Here is a 20,386-nt window from a genome sequence, read left to right on the forward strand (position 1 = left end):
AGAAAGAGGAACACAAATGGATCTGTAAGGTCGCGGTGATTAATCCCCCTCCTAAACATTCTACATTTTTCTACTTCGTCCAGTATCGCCTCTTCTAGATTCTAGAGTTGTTTGCTGGTCGGTGGTCAGTGCCCTCTCTGTATAGGTAGCATAGGCAGCATAGCACCTTTGGCACTTATGGCACCCATGGGCACCTTTGGCAGCATAGCAAAAAAATTAAGATAGAAATGGTTACATACTTGTTAAACTATTTGATTTATGACATGGTGTTTTTAAAAGGGCAGTTTTCTGGTAAACCAAGTAATAAATACAATTAATTGCAGTTTAAAATATATTTGAATTTGAGTCGCTCAGAATATTTTGAAAATACTTTTAATGTACGCTCAAAGAGATCTCAGTAAAAATCTCAAATTGGATATGGAGTTCTTACGGTATATATGATCGCATTAATACACGTACTGCTCGCAAGGATACACATCAATAAAGACACTCTAGGATGATACTCCATGAGAATTATAAGACCTCTGTCAATGAAAATCTATAATATAATCGATCATATGTAAATACATTTTCAAAGATTGTGAAACAATGCAAGCAGGAGAAATTAGTCACGTGCAGAATTATGCTGATATTTAGAATTATAGATAAAACATACCGGGTGCCGGGTAACAACGAAATCGATGCACACAGACTGCAATTTCACTATTTTAATCATACAAATTAACCAAAAAACTTGGATATAATATGAAGTTCAAAAGGCCTAAGATTTAATCAAGATATTATATTTGTTAACTGAAAATTTAGTAGAAATTATCGAATTGTATGTAGTTGGTAATTGATTAACACATTAGTTTAATATTTTCATTTAATTTTTGTCTGTTACTAGGAAAATTTTTTAGATTAAATGCGACTGCGTTTATTTAATTTTTGATAATAACATTTAAAATTTCGAGAAAATGTCAGTTTGTAGAACCCATTATGTATTTGGTGATAACTCAGTTAAAAATATCAACAAAAGAATTCCTCTTGACTCATAATTCAGTGGAAGGTTTGATTTTATTTTTTATCAGAAATTTCCAAATTCCACCTTATTGAATTTTTAATAAAAGCACAAATATGAGTTTTCATGAACTATATTTTTTGAATCTAACTTTAAATCAATATTCAAATAATGGTCTGTGCAATGGTACTTGTATAAAGTACTTGTACCTTACGAATCTAGTACGGGCGCACCTACTCGGTTCTGGAAAGTGAAGAGATTAAAGTTCAGAATTGTATTTTAAAAATATAAAGCAGCCAAAGATAATGATCTCAGCGTCAACTTAATCATCACCTTTGTTTTTATTTAATCTCTTAATCTGCTTTAATTACTGTTCGATAATAAAATATCTTGGTAGTGATATATATGGCATACCAATTATTAAATATTACAACATTTTTACAAAATATAGGAATGTATAATGTAGTATAGTGCTTAATAATTATGACTAGGTTATAATAATCATCATTACCTACTACCTTGTATATAAGAATATATAAACAAGGCTACTACTTAATACTGTATTAATACCAATGGCATTAATTAGGATTTAGGATTAAGACTGAATAATCATGACTAATGGTTCTGGCTTAAAAAAAGAACAAATTTTGATTTTGAACATTGACGTAAAACGACCAAACTCATCGTATTTTTTATAGTAACGTTTTTTAATAATACCACAGACTAACCTATAATACTTAAGTATAAATCAGAGATATAGAAGAGATAGAGAATGAGCGTCAACATGCGCAGAAGGTCTAATCAAATGGGGCGCCATATTCCAGATCTCCGTGTCATTTTGTATATAGGTGGCAATCTATAAGTAATCAAATATCAATTTGCTGTTTTCAACCATACGGGGGCAATTTAAATTTAGTGAAATTCTATCATTTATTATGGATGTATAAATACCTATCAGTAGATATATAGCTGTAGAACATTAATATGATTTATTTAATTAACATCAGTTTCAAAATTGCGTAAAATATTGGTATATAAAACACTAAATATACGAATATTCTGACAAAAGACGCTACGGACAGATGACCTTTTCTTAGTTGTAACACTCGAAATGCCATTAAATAAGTATTTACAATTATTTCATGTTTACTTACAGTTACTTATGTACTGAATTACGTGTTTCAATTTAAAATTTTTGCAAATATGGTAAAAATTGTTCTAAACAACTTTTTGTTCAAGTTGTATATTCATAAAACACTTGGTTCATAATTATTTTTGATGATTACCTTGTATTTTTAATATAAACCAGGAAAAATATGTTTTTGTTTTATTTTATTTTTTGATTCGTCCCTTCAAATACCTACGGTATTACTGTTACATTAACATGTTCTTTAACAAATATTTTCGTAATACATAAACATCATTGATTTTATTAAGGATATTATTATTAGTATTTATCCTGGTTTTCGTCGACAATAAAAACTCTAAAATCATGTAATAGAACATGAATTTTATATTTCGTAAAATTATTTTGATACAAATTCAATTTGTCAAAATTCAAGTCATTAATATATTGATAAACAACCCAAATTATTCCTAAATATTTTATTATAAAAAAAAATGTTACCAGTAAGTTTGTAAAACACATTATGGTTTGTCCTAATACTAGAAAAAATCATTTATTTTTTGCACAAAAGAAGCTTGCCGATCCTTATTTGTCCATAACAAAATTCTGTATGTACAACATACATATACCTAATTTATTATTAAGAAAATTAGATATGAACTCAGAATTTTAAGAACATTTTTTAAGATAAAATAGTTTCTTCTCAACTGTAATACTTTGGCCTGTATTTTATCTATTTAAAAACATGGGATTGATAATCCCCTTACTAAAATACATACTGGAAGGTACTGATTAAGTTTCACTGCGTCTAATACCTTTGCTACAAACCCTGGCTCACAATTTAAGGCCATTGCAAAATGCTTTTGAACTTCATCATAGATTTTACAAGAAAATCTCTTTAAATATCATCTCATTAACAATTATGAATATCACATGATTTTTCTCAGTGATTTGTGGCACAGATACAAATTAATATATGCCCCATAACAGTTTTTAAATAAGAAACTTCTGCCTACAGATTTAATTTTCCTATTGGCATAATACCCTTTCTTCCTATATAAATCTTGCCATTTTTTCAGTCCAATGTTCCTTGTTTTTACAGTTGTAGGAATACTAAAAATGTTGACTATAGAACTCGATACTATGTTTGAAAAAGCCTTCATACCTGTAACTATGCATAAATCTAATTAACTGAATTCTTCTCCTCTTGACACTCTGAACACTGCTGCTGCTAATGTTAGAAATATTTAGCACAAAACTACAACTACCTACAACAAACTTTACAATAAAAATGTTAAATTTTCGCTGTTCGATTAAAATACCTATCCCCTATCTTATGTTTTCTTTGAATCCAAATAATCTTCTTGTCAAGTAATGACCAATCTGTTTGCCTGAGTGATACAATATTTGACATATTTCTGGTACACTTGAACTTGTGCTTTCATGGACACTATATGAGTAGGAGTGCACTGTTTTACAGAAGCACTGAACATTGATTCCAAGTATCTTCTTCCTCCACATGTAATAAAAACATCCTCTTTAAATGGCCACATCACACACTTATTTTTTACCATTCCCAATTACAATCACGATTTTTAAAAATCGCCTTTAGGGAAACTAAAAATAAACAGTTTTGGATCATCTGTAAACATGGTTATGTGGTATAAACTTACACATGACAATATACAACAAGCCTTTTTGAATTAGTGTTTAGAATAATTGAGATAATAATAAATTTTAACTAGATAACAACACAAACGAAAAAAAAAAACAGATGTCAATTAAAGAGGGGAAGTGACAGCGAGACCTGGAAGATGTCTGCCACCTTGCCGTCGACAAAAATTTGGATGCGCACTCGTCGAAGCTCATTCTCCCACTTCCATATCTCTGGTATAAATACTTTGAAAATAAAAGGATTTCGGACTTCCATTGTCTTTATTTTGATTAACACAACGTTTCGGTCAGAAGAATCACTGACCGTTATCACGTGTAAACTAAAGTTTAAATAAAGAAAAAAAAATTGTTTTTAGAGAACCAATAAAAATACTGATGAAAACGTATATAAAATAAAATAAGTAGCGAGAGATTTTTTTAAAGGAAATCAAGTTTAGATTAATAAACGCAAGAATTTTTGTTTTGAGGCAAAATATACAGGGTGTTCTTTAATGACATGCTAATATTTAAGGAGGTGATTCTTGGTCCTATTGTAAGAGAAAAACTTCATATGAACGTATTTCCTAAACATCTTAATTTCTGAGATACAGGGTGGTAAAATTTTCTAAAAAAAAACTTTTTTTCACAGTGACAATATGTAACTCTGATTTTTTTATAGATTACAAAGAATTTTATTTATTTCAACCAGTGCCGTCCATACGGGTTTTACATTGAATATTTTTAGAGAAAAAAGTGGTACACAACTGACTTCTCTTAAAATAAAAATTATCTTCAAAATCTCAATTCATTTCTAAACATTTTTTTTTCGTCCCACGTATAGTTTTTGCTAAAAAAAAATTAAAATCAATTCATTTTAGGGTCAAATCGAAAATCTGATACGGTGACTTATGTGGAAATCATCTGCATCGGCTGAAAAATATTAAGAAAACATTTTTTTTTAATTAAAATATGCATTTTGATGCATGGAATGTGTATCAAATTACAGGAATTTGATGAATTTTTTTATTTCCGATAACTTTAATTATAGTATTATATTTTTCTATAATTTTTTCCCTTTTGAAATTCATCATTCTAACATAGTTTTTATCTGACAAATATATTTCTTCATAACATTTTATATTTCATAATGTTAATTACGAGTCAGAGTTATCCTAAAAAGAAACATATTTTATCTTTATCAATTTGCAAATAAAAAAGTCCAAAATAACAGAGTTATTTTACTTTCAAAATTTTCAAAAAATAATTTTTTGCTTAAATTTTGATCTTCTGGATCTTTTCTCGTTTTTTTTTCTAGTAAATTTAATCTACTACCAATGAAATTATGTTTTTTAACTAAAAAAATATTTTTTTTTAAAACAACAAATTTTCAAAAAAAAATCACAAATAAACCTCACAATCGTGTTTCTCGGGTCAAAATATATTACCGCTAAAAATATTTTCATTTATTTAAGACTCACCCTGTATAGTCATTCATTTTATCAACAAAAACTGTGTTTTCTTATGTGTATGATGCCAGGCGCCCAACAATTTATTATTTTATTTAGTATGATTTTTTTCTATTACAGTTGAGGGTTGGAATCTTTGGTGTTACACAGCAAAATAAAAACACTAAATCACCACAATACACCAAACCACTTTTATTTTACACTGGACGCGCGTTTCGCTAACCATGTTAGCATCATCAGCAGATGATTATAAACTACGTTGTTGTTATGTTAGTTTATAATCATCTGCTGATGATGCTAACATGGTTAGCGAAACGCGCGTCCAGTGTAAAATAAAAGTGTTTTGGTGTATTGTTGTGATTTAGTGTTTTTATTTTGCTGATTTTTTTCTAGTAGAGTACTGACAAACCCACGACTCACGACTGTTCTATCGACGAAGAGTTGTTCGCAAAATATAGAAATTAAAAAACGTTACAATGTGAATGGAACATATCAATAAAATTAAAGCATTTATTACATGTATATTGTTAGCGAGTTGACATTAAACCGGCGCCTCTGTAGTATATTGTTTTTCCTTGGAGTTTTCCACCTACCCGCTGCCGTTTATTCTGAGCGTTTCGTATAATTGCGCAAAAAGCCAATTGCGCGCGAGAGGAAAAAATAAATTCTTGGCAATGAACTTCTGGAGGTGTGACTACATTTTTTTACCAGAGCGAAAACATCTCGTGAACTTTGACTGTAAATATACAATTTGTAAATGTTCGTTACATTCTCATATCATCAAAAATATAATTAATATTGTTCGAGTTAGCCACCCATATAATATATATTTTATTTTAATAATAACCGAAACAAAATAATAAAACTGTATACATATACAGGGTGAGTCAGTGTTCCGAAAATAATAGATATAAATTAACGTAGTTTTATCCAACTAAATCGTTACTTCTTGATTAATTATAATTTTCCTCGAATCTTACCACGTAATATGTTTTTACAACGCTCGCATCACATGTCTAAGTTCAAAAGTTACCATACGAGATATTTTTACCTCATTATAAAAGCTTAAACAGAAATCATACCTTACTCAAATTTTCTCGTCTTGACTGATTTGTTAGTATTACCGAAATATAAATTGTGGATTGGCCACTGGACACCCTACCTGTATATTATTATTTTTTGTAATCATTATTGAAAATTCATATTCTATTTTCTAGAAAAATGTACATTTTTTTATAGTTTTAACCCTCGAGCGGGCGCGTCCGGTATTTTGTACCGCACTTTTACTAATTTCGTTAAAACAAAATATCCATTGGACATAGGTCGGAAATATGCCTATTTAGGGATATTTGATACCCTGGCTCGTAGTAGTTACGTATTCAGCGATTTTGGTTCAGTAGCAATTCTGTCGTAAACCTGACAACTACAGAACTTGCGGTACCGCGTGTCGCTACGCGCCCGTTTATGTAAGTAAAATAGTTATATTATTAAATTATTTTGCTTTAATTTTAAATTGTTAATTAATTTTATAACAATATGTTAAATATATGTTATATAACCTGTAGTAATGACAGAAATACAAACCAGTACACAAACTTCCCAGAGATTTCCAAGTTTTCCTCTGTAAATATGCTTCAGAGGCATGGTACAAAGAAAACAAGGTATGATCGATAGCGGCTCCAATTTCGTTAAGTTTGCGCATACCACCTGTGACGTCATACGCCATACAGAAAAATATCCATATTGTTCAATTGCCACTAATAAAAAAGAGACCTATAATAGGGAAGAATCAGGACATAACCCCAAAAGTTATGTCAAATTATCGAGCTTGACATTCGAAAAATTATTTTCGCGTTTATTGTGTCATCTGTTTGACAATTTGAAATTGGCGCGCGGAGCTTGCCGACCAATGGTGCCGTTTATCACCTGTGACGTAGTAACCAACCTGCGCAATATCATAGCTTGTATTCTTTGTATCATGCTTCAGAGGTACTAGTTAGAGACAATAAGAAGCGAGTTGGTCCCTGTCATGTATGTGAAATCCATAAAACCACTAGTTTTTGCAACTAAGGTAACAAATTTGTCCGCCAAAAATTACAGTGACGAGCCTTATCAATTGTATATCACCGGTAGATATCTACCTATAGAAGAAATAGAAGAAGACTAAATATTTAGATGATAGTTTCATTCTCTTCCAGTGGTTAAGAAGATTTTTTTGAATATTTACAGGGTTCTGTTATGTTTAATTTATTATAATATGTTCGGTATGATTTAGTTGTCTTCAGTTGACAAAGTTATTTTTTTTATTTTGAATACTAAAAATGTTTAGTTCGGTTCCTTTTTTTATAATACGTTTAAGTTTTTTTATGTGTTAATAAAGTAAATAATATGTATTAAAAATGTTGCTTGTTACTCTTTAGCATGCTAAATATTACAATAAAATATTTTAAGTTACAGAATATTTAAAAAATATAAATGCGGTGCGGAATACCCTGCGCGCCCGGTCGTGTGATTGTAAAGTACGCGCCTGTCCGTGGGTTAAGTTAGAGGCTTATGTTATTGAAGGACAAATCATTATATTGTCATTACTTTGATAATCAAAATGGGAACAAATAATAAAAATGAAAATTTAGAAATGTAATTTTTATTTCTAAATTTGTTATTCTAGATTACCGGAATTTGATGTTAGGCCTTATAAATTTAAAGATTTATAAAATAATCGAAAAATAGGGTAAAATTGTTGATTGAAGAAAGCAACCTTATGGGCGATTTCGTGGCACAAAACATGCCCGAGATGTAGCCGGCGTTACCGTCAGCCTGTCCGAGGTTTAGTTTAGCTCTGCGCCGCTGCTGATAATCGTTTACAGCGCAGCGGATAATGTTCCATATAGTTCTGAAGGTTTTGCTTTCAGTCGGCAGAGTGAGTGGTTGCCAGAGACAGTGTTGTCAAAATTACGGGTTAATCCATAGATTTACGGATTTTGGGTACAGTACGTTAATATAGATTTTCTATCATTAAACAATTTAATATAATATTTTATGATTAAACACAGAACGGCCTCAGAGTCGGCTTGGAAATGAAGATTCCTGTTATTTCGTGGTAAATGTCAATAATCGTAATTTCCAAGCCATCTAAATGACTTTGTGCGATCATACGAAGATCAAACACGAATAAATTTTCAATACATAAATGCGAATTTTTCATCCAAAGATATTTTCGTCAAACTTATTACAGATATTATACATTTTAATATGGCAACACTGTCGCATTTGGCACATTGTCTTCGATATGCCTTCGCTGGCCGGATTAGAGAAAATAAGTATTTTGTGCGTTGGCTGCAGAACGATTGGGTGGCTCCACCGTACAGCCACCGAATCAGCACTTGAGATGTAAAGGGAAATCAAATTAGCCCTGTCACGTATTCGCCCATTAGATTGCGTATCTTCCCAATTCTTTCAATCAACGCTAAAATATTATTAGTGAATTATTAACAAGTTTAACTGCTGTTGCATAAATTTAAAAAAAATATTTGACGAATTTCAGTCTTGTGACACTAATACTCGAACTATACGTCTTCGTAGTAATTTAAGTTAATAAAATAAGCCCCACACTCACTATGCGGCGATTGCAGTAAATGCAATGGATTGTGCGATGGAACGGCTTTTTATTGTGAATGTGGACCATCAAAAGAATTATCACAAACACAATGGGCGAATTTCTAAACGAACTAACGAATAGCATCGACAAACCACATCATACTCACTATGAGTACATGGACGCATGAACGAATCAAATCGACGCGTCAGCCTCAGTGGTTTACTGGTTTAATATTGTCCACAATAGTTTAATTACCATAATTATCACAATCATATATATGTCGTATAAAATGTCAATCCCTTCACACAGACAGTGTTGAAATTGGGCACATAAAAATCCATATGTTGATGAAAATGAAAATTTACTAGCTATCGATGCGATAATATAGTATATTTTCGCCCGATCTAATGGTGCAAAAATTCAACATGGGGCCACGAGAAAACTAAAAATTTGACAATCGTTGCTCGAAGTCCCGAGTCCTTACGAATTTTCTGAAAACTGTCACGACTTCGGAAGTTTCTGACCGCGATCAAAATATAAAACTATGAAACTTTGTTGCTATTATTAAAATAGCAGTGAATTCATTTAACATAAATGTATTTATTATGTTTTTAAAGTATAAATCAAAAACGAATCGAAATGTCAATGTTTTCTTAACATGCAATTGACAATACGGTATCTACGTATTAATGCATCTTTTTCGTGCCTCTCGTAGTTTCCAAGATAACCCCATAAATTGTCACCCACTATGCAGGGTCGGACTGGGCTAGAGGGGCCCTGGTGGAATTGTGAGAAGGGACCCGGGTGGATTTTTTTTCGCCTTACGTTTTGGTCAATTGTTCCCTATATTGATTTGTGTTTGAAATCAGAAAACTACCCGTAATACAATTATTCAAATGTAAATATTGTTAATCCAAAAAAAAGTTTTGGGAATAACCTCAGAATATTACCGTCACTTTTTTCCGTTTCATTTCTACACTGAAAAAGACATATAAAACAGTGGCGGCTCGTCAGATGCAGTAAAAATACTCAAATTAAAGAAAAAACTTTACTGCTTAAAATATTAATTTAGTTTAATATATTTACATGCATTTAAATAATAAAATGGTTATTTTTTAGAAGTTATTTATTTTTTTCGGGGCCGACCTCTGCATAATAGGTCTACCGCATCATTAATTCCGGCCGAAAAAGTAGCATTATAGGCCCGCGCGCGCCTACAAGCCAGAAGCTGTGCCAGAAGTGCAAGTGAAAATGTTTCTATTTCTGGGCCAAGCGGCTGCACGGTTTCAATGGTAACGCGACGTCAGCCTAGCGGCAGATGTAAATCCCCCCGCCCCGAAGTTTATTATCGGTGACCGATGTGAATGAGTTTTTGGTTTTGGGCAGTTCTCTTCGTCTTCCTTTTGTTCAGGAAATGCGTGACGGCGGCGCATAATTTATGCATTTATGCTAATATTCGGCTACTTCGGCGAGTAATTAACCGTGTAAAGACTGTAAAGTTGTTGTTGTTATTTATTGTTGTTTGTTAATGGCATTTGTTGATTTAACTTGTTAATTTTTGCCGATTTTTGCTGTTTGTTTTGTTGTTGTGTTTTAAAACTGTTTTGTGTGTGTGTATGTGTCAGTGGCGGCTCGTCAGGTGCTGTAGGTGAAAGGGCACTTCACCGAAAAAATACTCAAATTAAAGAAAAAACTTTACTGCTTAAAATATTAATTTAGTTTAATATATTTACATGTATCTAAATAATAAAATGGTAATTTTTTATAAGTTATTTACTTTTTTCCGGGCGGACCTCTGCATAATAGGGCCACCGCATCGTTAATTCCGGCCGAAAAAGTAGCATTATAGGGCTGCACGCGCCTACAAGCCAGAAGTGAAAATGTTTCTATTTGTGAGTCAAGCGGCTGCACTGTTTCCATGGTAACGTGACGTCAGCCTAGCGGCAGATTTAAATCCCCCCGCCCCGAAGTTTATTATCGGCGACCGATGTGAAGGAGTTTTTGGGCAGTTGTCTTCGTCTTCCTTCAACTTAAATTGTTCAGGAAATGCGTAACAGTGGGCGGCGGCGGCGTTCGGCGTTGGTAAAGTCCGGCGTTGGCACATATTGATATAAAACGTCACGAGCCGCCACTGATATAAAACAAAAAAAACTACAACATTGCACCACACACTGTACTTAGATTTTTGAAAACATATGACACACAATTGTTGTATTAGCTAAGTTATTATTCTTCCCCAACTCAGTTTACAATAGTGCCTAGTAACAGCAAATTGTATCAAAAAAATAGTTAGTAGTGCTACAATTTGTAATAATGATTTTCATTTAAATTTCAACGAGTACAATCTGAATATTCTCTCGATACAAATTGTGAGAATTGCCACCACACTGGTTCGCTATTTTCGTAAAATATCAAGCATATTTAAGTATTTTGGAGATCTTGTGATCTTGAAATAAAAGCTACAACGTGATGCCTAGTACCAATTTAGACGCAAAATGCAGCAGCAGTAGTTTCTACAATTGTGGGGTTTGTTACAATTTATTTTTTCCGTGTATTTAAGAACCGACCTCCGACCCTGCCACTATGTATATAAACACACCACTTACCGATCGCACTTCTCTGATGGGTCTGGTTGTGAGATTCTCTGATGAATAAATAGGTACGTCCATGTCGCTCATGCTGGAGGATATGCTGGCGTTCTGCCTCTCCATTCCCGGAACCTGGAGAAGCCTCATAGCCTGTTGCTCTGCTATTGTAGGGCTTTTCAGATAATGACTCTCCCGTACAAAACCGACACCATCGTCGTCATCGCGATCCATATCGGCAAATGGAATTGACATAATGCGCAAAGAGTTTTATAATATCGGCAGAATTTTTGTCAGGAACCTGAAAATAATTATTTATCATAAGAATTATTTTTAGAGAATTTCTTAATAATAAACTTAAGAATAGATAACAGCTAATAAACCATACTCATTGAACGTATATAGACTACAAAGATACGTTTAGTGAGAGCTATTCGTATTATATTAACAATTATAAAACATTTCCATTTGACTACAAGAAGAACATAGATTCTTGTAGTCAAATGGACAAATACATACCAACATACCTATATTGAACATACCTATGTTGAAAACTTTAATTCTTAAATGCAAAAGAACATATTGAATTTAAAGAATATGCGATAACCTATCAAACACTACCAACCATATCAGTTTACTTTACTATTTTTGTTGTTTATTTGATGTAGAAACCGGTATCCAAGATCAAAACCAGTGTGGGTGTCGACACCAGCACACTGAATTAGCCAATATTTGGCCACCGGTAGCCACTTGACAATAAGTAATATTCCCCGAAAAAAATATACTAAGTTCTTATCGGGGGATAAAAAATGCACAACCATTTAAAGCTTAGTTTTCATGTACCTGATGAAATTTCGCAAATTATTTTTTATTATGGAAAAAATTATTTCTTGGTTTTTTAAAAGTAGAAATTAAAAGTTTTGAAAATCCAAATATTACTTACAAATATTATTACCGGTACATCTTATCAATATTTGAGGCGTCAAATTGCAAAACCCATCTTATCCCAAAAACGTTGTTTCAAGATAATAGCAAAAATTGTTTTAGCGCACATTTGAAGCGTTATTTTACAAAAAAACTTGTTCATTGAGTGGAATCATTGTTTTGTATCTGATTTTTCTAGAAACATTAATCTTTATTTTTTAAAGAGAAAAAACACATAAATAATTCGGATACGGCGGGTTTTGTTGCAGTATGATGCATGTTGTGGGTTTTGGACAGGCGGTTTTGGTACAGCAAGATATTTGCATCCTAACTTGATTTATTAGATATTTTATTTTATTAAATTTGGGTAAGGATTTGAAATGGTTAAGTAGTAATATTATAATTGTGTAAAATGCTTATGAAAAAATTCGGGATAATGACAATTTGCAATTGCAATTTGCAACTGCAACAATAATGACAATAAAAAGCAAGTGTAAGTGGATAAGATAGACTTTGGTGCAGTAAGGTAATTTGTAGGGAATTTTATGTAGGAACTGCAGTTTCGGACTATGTTTATGTAAATTTCCCATTCCACAGAGGGGCTACTATGAATATATGTCATTAGGCCATTTTTTTAAATGGATAGGGCTGGTTTTGCAACTTGACGCCTCATTTGTATGCTATTTTAGATAATAAATATCTTACAGAAATATGGACTGTCCAAGGATTTCGCCAGATGACATCCAAAAAATGGCAGAAAGTGCAATTAGCTTTGAGTTAAAATTACGGACATTAACTGTCATTATTCTGCCGTGTATATAGTTATCGTATAGGAAGGACTATATTAAAATATACGGTGGAGATTTACCAAACATATCGTGTATCCAATACTATCCATGACAATAGTTTACTCTATGTAATCATTAAAGCGATTACATTCACTCAGCTTAAGACGGACTATGACGACTCGTGTACTTGGATAAACATATGTTATTGGCATTTACTTGCCATATCGTGTGAACGGTTGTTTGTCACTCGTCGCGCCGCTCTAGCGCCAAGTTTGATGCAAAAAAAATGTTTACAAAGATAGTATACTTGCCAAGTACGCAAATATTGGCGTACTTGCCAAGTACACGAGTCGTGAGAATCCGCCCTTATACACAAAATATTAAAAATTAGTTTTTTTTGTTCACAATCAGCTATAAACTAATAGTAACAGTTGGTTTGGTGTCATTTTATTTACTATCAACGATATCCTTGGTTCATAGATCCACTTGTACAGGATGTCCGATTTTGGTTGAAATCGTACGGTATCTCCATTATTAGTGAAGATTGTGAAGATAAGGGTCCGGTTTGCACAAACCTGTCCCACTTTTTTGTAAGACCGAAGATGCCGTAAACAAAATGTTCATAGCCCTCTTCGTTTCTGAGCTACAGGATCTTATTGAAAATTTTGCAATTTGGGACACCCCCTGTATCTCTTTTATGGTTAAAGCTATCGAGAAGGCGACAACTGTTTATTGTAGAACTTTTTACGTAGTCTGTTTTTCTACGAAAAGAAGATATGAACTAAAGTTATGTTTTCTTAATTGGAACAGTGTATACTTATAAATTATATTTATGATCTGGCTTGCCATAAGCTTCTCTAAAATATATATCACTCTATATTTATTTTCACTATTTACTGCAATATTAAAAAAAAATAATAATTTTTCATATATATAAGTAGGCCATGATTGATAATAAAAGAAACTGAAGAATTATTAAAAGTATACTGCTATTTGTCTCTTGTTTTATTTTGAGAGCCACTAATAAATTCTTTATATATTAGGGAAACTTAACTTTCTACCGCTATTTATAACTCTTGGAAGCTATTGTATCGGAGATTTTAGATATTCTTTTATCTAATTTACCTGAAATATAGGTACTTTTAACAAGATGGGGCTCCCCCTCACAACTTTGAAAATATTAGAATTTTGTTAAATTACTATTCCTCAAATCATTAAATTGGAACCAATGAACCCATATGATGGCCTCATCGATTCTTGGATTTGTCCGTTCCCGATTTCTGATATTGGGGATTTTTGAAATATGAAATATATAATCGTGGCAACTACAACAATGTCGAACACCTAAAAAATACTTTAATAATGCAAGCTTTTAGATATTTGCAAACCCATCCTGTTATAATAAATTCCGTTATAAAAAAAAAGAAAAATATATTCACAGATTCAGTGGTAACAGTTCAAAAGTTCATCCCAAATAAAATTTTAATACGTGTATGACTATTTTAGTAAATACCAATTTGATTTTTTTTATATATAAATATCAGGGCCTACTAATAAATAGCTTTGTACGGGTTCTTATTATTACCGATTCTGAACCGTCCTAGAACTAGACAGCACATGCGTAAATTTAATAATTTCTTTATACGTCCTTCTGCGCATGAGTATCACAGTTCTAGAACGGTTCAGAATCGGTAATAAAAAAAAACCGAATTAAGCTAGAAAATGATATATTTTAAATATTGCAGTAAATAGTGAAAATAAGTATAGAGTGATATATATTTTTGAGATGCTCATAGCAAGAAATATTATATGATTTACAAATATACGGGGTGTTCCATTTGAAAAAAAAAACATAACTTTAGTTCATATTTTCAAAAATATTTTTTTTGTAGAAAAACAGACTACGCCAAATTAGACAGTTTTCACCTTCTCGATACCTTTAACAAGAACAGAGATACAGGGGATGTCTCAAATTGCAAAATTTTGAGAAAGATCCTGTAGCTCAGAAACGAAGAGGGCTATGAAAATTTTGTTTTGCATCATCTTTAGTTTGACAAAAAAAGTGGAACAGGTTTGTGCAAACCGCCTTCTCCTATCTTTACTAATAATTGAGATAACGTATGATTTCAACCAAAATGGGACAACCGTAACAGTAATTAGTACTTACATTAATTTTACTAAAAAATATAAATAACTACAAATTGCAATGCGCTAACCCTTATAAAAAAAAGGTTTAGTAAAAGCCAGTTATGTTTACGAAAAATCCTTACCTCTGTAATAGAACATTAACGACTCCCTGGGATGAAATGGATGCGGCACTAACACCAAATAATTAATTTACCTTTGAGGGCAATAAATGTCGTTTTGTCCGCCAAATTGGACACGCGTCGTACGCACAAGACGATTATTCCGGTTCCGTTAAAAAGTTACTGAGTGACCTCTCAAAGGCGAAATCCAAGCGACGGTCAAAATTTATTTTTAAATGCGTCGCGGCGCTATTACGTCACGAGCCAGCCGCCGTCTTTTTTTCCACGTTTCGTCAATAGAAAACATAGAAGTTTACATTACCACTCGCTGGGGTAAACAGCCAACTTGGCGAGTAATAAAGGGTGGGACAAACATTAGACAATATGTTTTATTTTTATGTTTTAGCTCATTCGGATAGGAAAGCCAGTTTTTATTAATATATTCTGCAATTACCACCACCAAAGGTAAACTGATTAGCTGTATTTTCAGTTGCCTGCTAACATTGATATGTGTGTAAAAGTAAAATCCTATCAAAGAATATTACAGGGTGGTCAAGTGTCCCCAAAAGGTTTTCAATTAGAGTTTTTAAAAATATTTTCCACCTTTACATATTATTTTTATCCCCCCAGAAAATCATCACAAATCATGATTGATCATAACAATCATGATTTGAGCACAAAAACAAAACTTGCGGTGTACAGAGCAATAATAATCCCCACCATGTTATATGGAATCGAAACGTGGATGCCCTACCGCCGGCACATGAACGCAGACACCTTAGACAACTAACTGTTAAGAACAATCAATTAAATCTAAAACAACTAGAACAAAACCTAAACAAAATCAAGTGTCAGAGCTGTATAATCTGTATAATTGGCTTTATTGGTTTATTTAATTATTTTTAAGTGAAAATTTTTTGGCTAAATAAAACACTAATTCACCACAACACACTGTAATAATAAGAGCCTTGTCATTTTTATTAAAATCCAAAAATTCTTATATGTGATATATTAAAAATAAATGACATTTGAAGTTCCGTTCTAATGAGCTTAACTGAACATCTATTGCTAGCGTCTGTCTACTTCAACAACTTGAAAATATATAAATAACAACCTTAAACAATAAAGGCATATATCATTTACTGTAGTTTTAAAAATACTTTAATTTTTTTATCCTTTTTGGCAAATTTCCTTTACGCAAATTTTTATTATCGAATATTTATGAAACATAGTATCAATATCTACTTATTTTAATTCTAAAATTTCTAAGATTTTAATTAATTCATGGAAAATAACTATTTTTAAATTCAAGAAATTAATAGGTAAACATGTATTTTCAATGATAAATTTTACAATTTTATTGTTTAATAAAAACGTGGCTATTAAACAAATAAAAATCGGGACATTAGGGCTTTGCGTGGGGACGTGGGACTTTTGGATTAAAATCGGGACTGTCCCGACAAAATCGGGACGGGTGGCAGCCTTGCCTCAAAAGTCCAATTCGCTCCCAGGAGGGGAAGTTTGAAAAAACCGCCGCCATGTCCGATTTTGTCACTTTTTTCAAATATCTCTGTTTCGAAAAAAACTAAATATGGACGGTTTTGTAGAGAATTAATTTAATTACTCTAGAGAAAAAGTGATGTAAAGTAAAATGTTTGAGATTTAATTCTCTACAAAATCCGTCTCTTTAATTTTTTTCGAAAAACCACACTGGGACCGAATGGGACTTGGATTGGTTGTAATATTCTGATTTCAACATTACTCTCTTAAAGCTCTTAATCTCAATTGTACATTTAGAGCTTAGAATTGAAGAGATTCCTGTATGTGGTGATGAAAATTATTGATTAGGGTAAAAGAACAGCTTATTGACAATATGGCGAATAAACGTTTTAATTTGTATTAATTTAGAAATGGACATTTTTTTGAAACTTAACTATGTAAAATTCACACAATACTGAAGTGACCAAATAGAATGACCACTCAACTTAAAAAAAGTCGCAAAAATTACAAAACTTTCAAATGAAGTTTGTTTAAAGACAGAATATTTAAGTGTTGTTGTCAATCATTTCAGTTATAGTAAATTGTTATTTTTGTTTTTATTTTTATATTATATATTAATGTTTATGTATTCTTCATTCTTTCACTGGATAGACTAGTTATAGGAATAAGTATTATTTAAAAGAAAAATTAAATAATTGATTTTTTCAATCTATACAGGTTTGACGTTTATTTTGTATAGTGTGTTGTTATGTGTTTCCATTCAAGTTTATAGTAATTAAATACAAAGTTTAATTTACAAAGTTTGTTTTAACAATTAAATAAAAAGTTAAGCACAAAGGTTTTTTTTAAGAACATTTTCCTCATATATTCAATTATTTTCAACATACTATCTAAAAGAAAAAACAATATATATTCTCTTCATTAATTATATCAGTGTGCTACACTTAGATAAACAAGAGATGAACATACATTTTGGATTTGTATTATAACATATAAGCATTCAAATTAATTATTTGAGAATGATTAATAAAAAAACATACTATGACAAAAAAATATTTAATAAATATGAAGATCATTACATATTTAGAAATAACTTCTTAAAACTAGTTGTTTTAAAAAATATTTGTTTTGATTAAAAAAAATATGTTATTTCAATTATATCTTAGTTTTTGCAATATGAGCCATTCACTGCAATATTAGATTAACCCCATTTTTGAAAAATCTTAATTTTAAGTGTAAAACATGTGTAAATCCATTTTTACATCATATTTACATCATTTTTTCAGACATTAGAGAAATGGTAACCTCTGATGTTTGGAAAAATGTTAAAATAATTAACAAATATAAAAAGTTATGAATGTACCAAGTGACTCTATACTAAAGACTTTTCATAAAGCGGAGTTAATTGAATTGTGCAGTGAATACTTCATGAAATAACTAAAGCAACAGATGTATGTACAGAGAATTACTTTGGATACTAATGTATCTGCAGAAAATTCGATATACCAGACACATATAAAAAAGATCATAAAAGTTGTTGTTTGTTCAACTTTAATGGAATATAAATAGTTTTAATTTTCTATCCTACAGTTTCTTCCTTACCACTGTAAGTTAAAGGATCAAACAAGAAGACATTATTGATTGGTGCTTCTTTTAATGATACTGCTTTAATGACTTCTTGGGCAATAACACCTCCTAGGACGGCACACACTGGTACTATTTCACCAAACACAAGTTCAAGCAATCCATCATCCAGTTTTTCTTGATCGATACCATACAAATCAAGAATTTCTGATTTAATTTCTTGTAAAACTTTTATATCCTTTTCCTTATTTGAAATATCTGGGTTGCGCTCCTGTCTGTCACGAAATTCCAATAGAGCTGACAAAAAAAAAGAAAAAAAATTATATTAACTCCTTTCCAAGTAAATACAAACTTTACTTACTCAGCATAAGAAAGAAATATTCGTTTCTCCTCTTTACTTTCTTAATATGTTCAACACTTTGCTTGGTATTAGGCAAAATTATCACTTTATTCAATTCCGGATAAATAATCTCAGATTTGACCTTCACAGTCTCTTTTTCAGGTTTAGTTTCAGTTCCATCGTGAGCACGCTTTTTGGCAATTAACTTCACTTGATCTCTAAATAGAATTTAAAATCATACTCAAAATACTTCTTTTTTTTTAAATACTTACTCAAAATATTCATGATTTAAGAAATCTGCTACAGAAAACCCAAAGGTGCCAAACACATCTCCCGCAATAAATTTTATTTTCTTGGAGCGACAAATCTTGTCAATTTTCAAGAGAAAATCAGTTTTAAGGCCCGTTGCTATAATAATTGTAAAATCTTCGAAGAATGTGCCATCTTTAGAAGTTGGAGAGGATGTATCTGCTGATATTTTGACTAAAGGATTTAAAGCCTGTGCTTTAAGTAATACTTCTTCAGCAATCTAAAATGATATAATATTAATAATAATAAAAGCCAGTTAAATAACCCAATTCTACCTTTTTACCAATACTATCTTTACTTAACAAAAAGTTCTTCAGTTGTTCTTCCTCTGTTACAATACCATCGTCGAGTACAACTAGTGAATTTATACCAGACAGTAGTATATTTTTTGCAATTTCTGACCCCAGTCCTCGAATACCAATAAGTAAAATATTAGCAGCCCTTAATCTGCAAAAGTTGGGATTATCTTGATTATAATTTATACAGTGAATATAAGAAATATAAATTACCGTTCTTGTGATTCTATCCCCCATAAACGAATTTGTCGGTCATATAATTCGGCTTCAACAGCAGACAGTTGTTTTTCGCTCATGTTGTTCTTGTTCTTTTATAAAATATGACGCACAATATGTATTTTCTTCGGCTTAAAATAACTTACAACGATTTAATGATAGTGTAATGCAGAGAAAGCGTGTTCGTGTAAATTTAATGTTTATGAAAATATTTCGCACGGCAAAAGAAATCTAACCCTATTTATTTTTTCCGGTAATAAGCGTCCAATCCACAGACTAAAAGAAGATATATCACCATAGATCATAGACACATCATAGATCCCGGAACCAAATCATGTGTATATGTGGTTGCACAAAAGTGTATATGTGTGTACGGTTGCCTGTTATTCCCGGGCCGGTTTCCATTTTCCCATGCACCCCTGGGAACTGTCATTTTTTAGATAGGCTGCGAAAAGAAATGCCGCTATTAAAAATTTTTCATAAAAATATTTGAAAATTCTGACTTAAATCATATCTAAAAAAACTTAAATCTTTTCTAAAATGACTTAAATCTTTTAAAACGTTTAATCTTTTTTTAATGACTTAAGTATCTAAATCTGCAATTATGTCCATTTAAAAAAAGCCACTTGGATCATTTTTATTCTATGCCCCTTAGTTGAGTTAAACTTTGCTTGTAGTTAAACTATACTGTTTGTACTTAGTTAAACCATATACTGTAATATATCAGTGTGTAATGTTTGCCTTTAATTTATTTG

At 31.5% G+C, this 20,386-nt stretch overlaps 2 protein-coding genes across 2 annotated transcripts in view; both read right to left on the reverse strand.

Moving 5' to 3' along the window:
* The window catches only part of LOC115890533 (solute carrier family 2, facilitated glucose transporter member 3-like), a 132,889-nt gene extending 117,299 nt beyond the window's left edge, over positions 1-15,590 (reverse strand). The window contains exons 1-2 of the mRNA XM_030910783.1: positions 15,411-15,590; positions 11,450-11,729 (exon numbers count right to left, since the gene is read on the reverse strand). Of these exons, the coding sequence (XP_030766643.1) occupies positions 11,450-11,683 (234 nt within the window). The 5' untranslated portion in view covers positions 11,684-11,729; positions 15,411-15,590. The remainder of the gene's footprint in view (positions 1-11,449; positions 11,730-15,410) is intronic.
* A 2,335-nt stretch (positions 15,591-17,925) lies between these two features.
* LOC115890560 (SUMO-activating enzyme subunit 1) lies at positions 17,926-19,908 on the reverse strand. The gene is made up of 5 exons (XM_030910829.1): positions 19,629-19,908; positions 19,395-19,566; positions 19,083-19,339; positions 18,832-19,028; positions 17,926-18,767 (listed from the first exon to the last, which is right to left on the reverse strand). The coding sequence occupies exons 1-5, from the start codon at positions 19,709-19,711 to the stop codon at positions 18,466-18,468; spliced, it is 1,011 nt and encodes a 336-aa protein (XP_030766689.1). The 5' UTR covers positions 19,712-19,908; the 3' UTR covers positions 17,926-18,465.
* Positions 19,909-20,386: the final 478 nt, after the last annotated feature.

Source organism: Sitophilus oryzae, unplaced genomic scaffold, assembly GCF_002938485.1.
Source record: "Sitophilus oryzae breed Bouriz unplaced genomic scaffold, Soryzae_2.0 scaffold_882_pilon_pilon, whole genome shotgun sequence".
Taxonomy (NCBI): domain Eukaryota; kingdom Metazoa; phylum Arthropoda; class Insecta; order Coleoptera; family Curculionidae; genus Sitophilus; species Sitophilus oryzae.

Excerpts from the sequence above, each read along its gene's own strand:
- LOC115890560 (XM_030910829.1), bottom strand. The coding sequence starts at position 19,711 with ATGAGCGAAAAACAACTGTCTGCTGTTGAAGCCGAATTATATGACCGA. Across the intron at positions 19,567-19,628 it reads GGGATAGAATCACAAGAACG|ATTAAGGGCTGCTAATATTT; the intron begins GTAATTTATATT and ends CAACTTTTGCAG. Across the intron at positions 19,029-19,082 it reads TTAAATCATGAATATTTTGA|AGATCAAGTGAAGTTAATTG; the intron begins GTAAGTATTTAA and ends AATTCTATTTAG.